This window comes from Pterocles gutturalis, unplaced genomic scaffold (genome assembly GCF_000699245.1).
Source record: "Pterocles gutturalis isolate BGI_N339 unplaced genomic scaffold, ASM69924v1 scaffold48909, whole genome shotgun sequence".
Taxonomy (NCBI): Eukaryota; Metazoa; Chordata; class Aves; order Pterocliformes; family Pteroclidae; genus Pterocles; species Pterocles gutturalis.
In genome coordinates, this window is record NW_010129950.1 from 8,373 (window position 1) to 11,425 (window position 3,053).

The following is a 3,053-nucleotide window of genomic DNA, read 5'->3' on the forward strand; positions in this document are numbered from 1 at the left end:
AGGTAAGCTTTGTCAGACACCGCAGAGCATCTTCCCATTACCTGGGAAAACACCACTCGGAGTCTTTGCAAGAGAAAGAAGACTGTAATGAACTGCACATACACAGATTGGCTTTGGTTGGGTTATTTGCAGTGTGCTTTTAAAACCTTCTTTTGTAGGAATGTAGGACTTCCATTTCTGCATTAAGTACACAAATAAGAGGATGGGAAGTGACTTTCAGACTTCGATTGGGATGAAGATCACAACTATGACTAAGTAGATGAAGGCAATGTTGAGATCCCATACCTTCCCAGTCCTTTGTTTGTGGATATTTAGTCTCAAATACTTTGATTTACAACAGAATCCCATGAAACTCTCTTCATGAGTGGAACTGGGCATTCTGCAGTTAGGACTTAGTACTGTAAGAGAACCTGAATAAAGAACAGTTCTGTTGACAAAAACAGAACTTGTACATGCAAAAGGATTGTCTTCCAATATTTGTCTTATAAAAAACACAATGCAAGAATGAGGTGACATGATGATTACTGGGTGCAGATATTTCTTTTAGGGGGAAAACAACACCCCAGTATTCAGCATCAGGATTTCTCTTTTGTCTACTCCGATGGAACTGTGTTGATCCTAGATGGATTTTCAGTTCCTGAGGATATCAGCTGGAAATGGAGCCAGCTGACTTCTGCAGAGTAAGGCAGTCTTACTTTCAAGAGCGTGTCCTTGAGTCAGTTGTGTCTTATTTCAGACAGAAGGTAGCACAGACATGGAATATAGGATGCTAGGGATATGGAGGGTAAAAAATAAGAATAAGGCAAGGGGGATGCAACTTTGGAGAAAAACTTCATTTTTTGTTTATTATGTGTTTGGGGTAAAGGTGTATTGTCTTTTTCTTTTTCAGACTTTTTTTCCATCTGGTTATCTTATTCCTCTTACTCAGTGCGCCCATGGCAACAAGGCAGGCTTTTCTAAAGAGAAAGCTGGGATATGTTCCTTACAGCACACTACCTACGCCTCACCCATTGCTGGTGAGTATTAAGTAAAATAGGTGTCGAGTTGTCTGGCTTAAGGATCGTGGGCCAGATTCATCCTACTGAGGTGATGAAATCACAATGCAATGGCTTGAGTCTCAATTTTTAATCCCCTTCAACAGTTGATTTTTCTGTTTCAGGTGTCATTCCAGTGACAGCATCTGAACTGAAAGCAGTTAACATTCCAAAAACTGCTTTCCATCTAACACCCATGAATATCATGCTGTCACCAACTTCTCTAGCTGCTGCCCCTGTACTGAGCAACTCCTGTCTCAATTCAAGCAACACCAGTTCTGCCCCAAACCCAAGTCCTTCAGTTCTGAACTTTACTCTGCAACACGTAGGACTAATACCTGCTGGTGTGCAAGTTCCTGCAAACCCTGTTCTCCAGCACGTGGCAGTCTCTTCACAACCAGAAAATGTTACCCTTACCTCTGAAAACATGAGCTTGCAAGAAGAGAAGGTGAGTAAAAATATATTGTAGCTTCTTGGCTGTGGTGGGTTGAGTGAGAAGTAGAGTTGTCCTGTGTTAAGCAGAGACAGAGTTAACTTTCTTCATAATAGCAGTAATTTCTTTACAGCAGGTGGAATTTTTAAATAAACATTTTTTTTGTAAACCAGCACTGCCCAGAAAGATCTGGCGGTGAAGGCTAGCATAAGTACAATAGAATTGAGAGGTTAGAGATGAAGAACAAATATCTTATTTGTTGTGGAAGTGGAGACAGCTGGAAGATGAGAAGATGTGATGAGACAACTGTTGTAGAGGGAGGATTTTGCACAGACCTGAGGTGACACTTATTAACAAATTGTCCATTTGTTACTTTTTTTTCCTTGTTGCTCTCCTAATCTACTCACAAGTTCTTGCATTTAATGTTAGCTTTTTTAATAGAATGTTATTGTAGAGGGTTTTAAAGGAATATTTTTTCCACAGGAAGTTTCTCTGTATATTTTATGTAATACTGTATTGCCTAAGATCTGTTTGTATTAAAAAAGGAGTTAGGAGCAGATTAGAGAAACCAGATTCTTATTTAATTATTTTATATATATACCTATCAATATATCAAGGAGTACAAGTATATTCTTCTCAGTAAAGAATTGTTAAGTTTTTAAATTTCAGGAAACAAAGTGCATTTGCTAACATGCTGCAGAAACCTAGAACTAGAATTCACCTTTTTTTCCTCTTACCCTTAAATGAAGTAACTTTCTCTCTTCTCTTCAGCCTTCTGTTCCAAAGGAACCGCAAGAGCCCCAGACAGTTACAGAAAACTTTTTTCGTACACCAGGAGGACCAAACACAGTATCTTCACTATCTGCAAACTCAGATGGTACTGAGAGAATCTCTCAAGGAACTCAGTATATTCCTCAACGAAAACTTGAAGTGTCAGAAGACTGATTTTAGGATATTGAATTGCTGAATGTGTTAGCAGGCATAATTACTGGTAACACGCTGCACACATCTGGGATTTTATGACGGACCATGTCTGTTTTGGACGTGTATTGGCAAGACCTCAATACTGGAATAGCCTTAATTAAGCCTTAGGATTAAAACTGGCTCTTGATGAGAAAGTTAATGTCTAATTAAGTTAATGTCTCTTTTCCAAAAGGCTTACCTGAAGTATTATAGCAACAAAGTTATGTATCTAGTGATTTTTGTGTTGCTTTTCTGCTATGCAAAGTAAGCTGAAATTGTCTTTGTACAGAAAGGTACAGTCTATCAGTCAGTACATATTTTGCACAAAGAAAAGTACTGTGAGTGTGTACATATTTTATGTCTTAACCAAAAGGCCATAGTTAAAATGTCTTGCTCCTATGTTCAATAATGCTCTTTTGTAAAGTTAGTAAAAAAAAAAAACCCACAACAAAAATTTAATTCTTAATCAAATTTTGTATAAGTTAAGAATTATTTATACTGTATTTTTAAATCAATTTGTTCAGATTAAATTTACATCAAACTCAAATCTTGACTTTTGTTTTTTTGATCAAATGAAATTACCTGAATTAAGTAATACATTGTACATTCACTGGCCCCTCTTC

At 37.4% G+C, this 3,053-nt stretch overlaps 1 protein-coding gene across 1 annotated transcript in view; it reads left to right on the top strand.

Moving 5' to 3' along the window:
- E2F8 (E2F transcription factor 8) overlaps nucleotides 1-2,412 on the top strand; it is a 10,229-nt gene extending 7,817 nt beyond the window's left edge. Inside the window, exons 10-12 of the mRNA XM_010080044.1 lie at nucleotides 866-1,016; nucleotides 1,160-1,482; nucleotides 2,239-2,412. Of these exons, the coding sequence (XP_010078346.1) occupies nucleotides 866-1,016; nucleotides 1,160-1,482; nucleotides 2,239-2,412 (648 nt within the window). The remainder of the gene's footprint in view (nucleotides 1-865; nucleotides 1,017-1,159; nucleotides 1,483-2,238) is intronic.
- The last annotated feature ends 641 nt before the right edge of the window (nucleotides 2,413-3,053 follow it).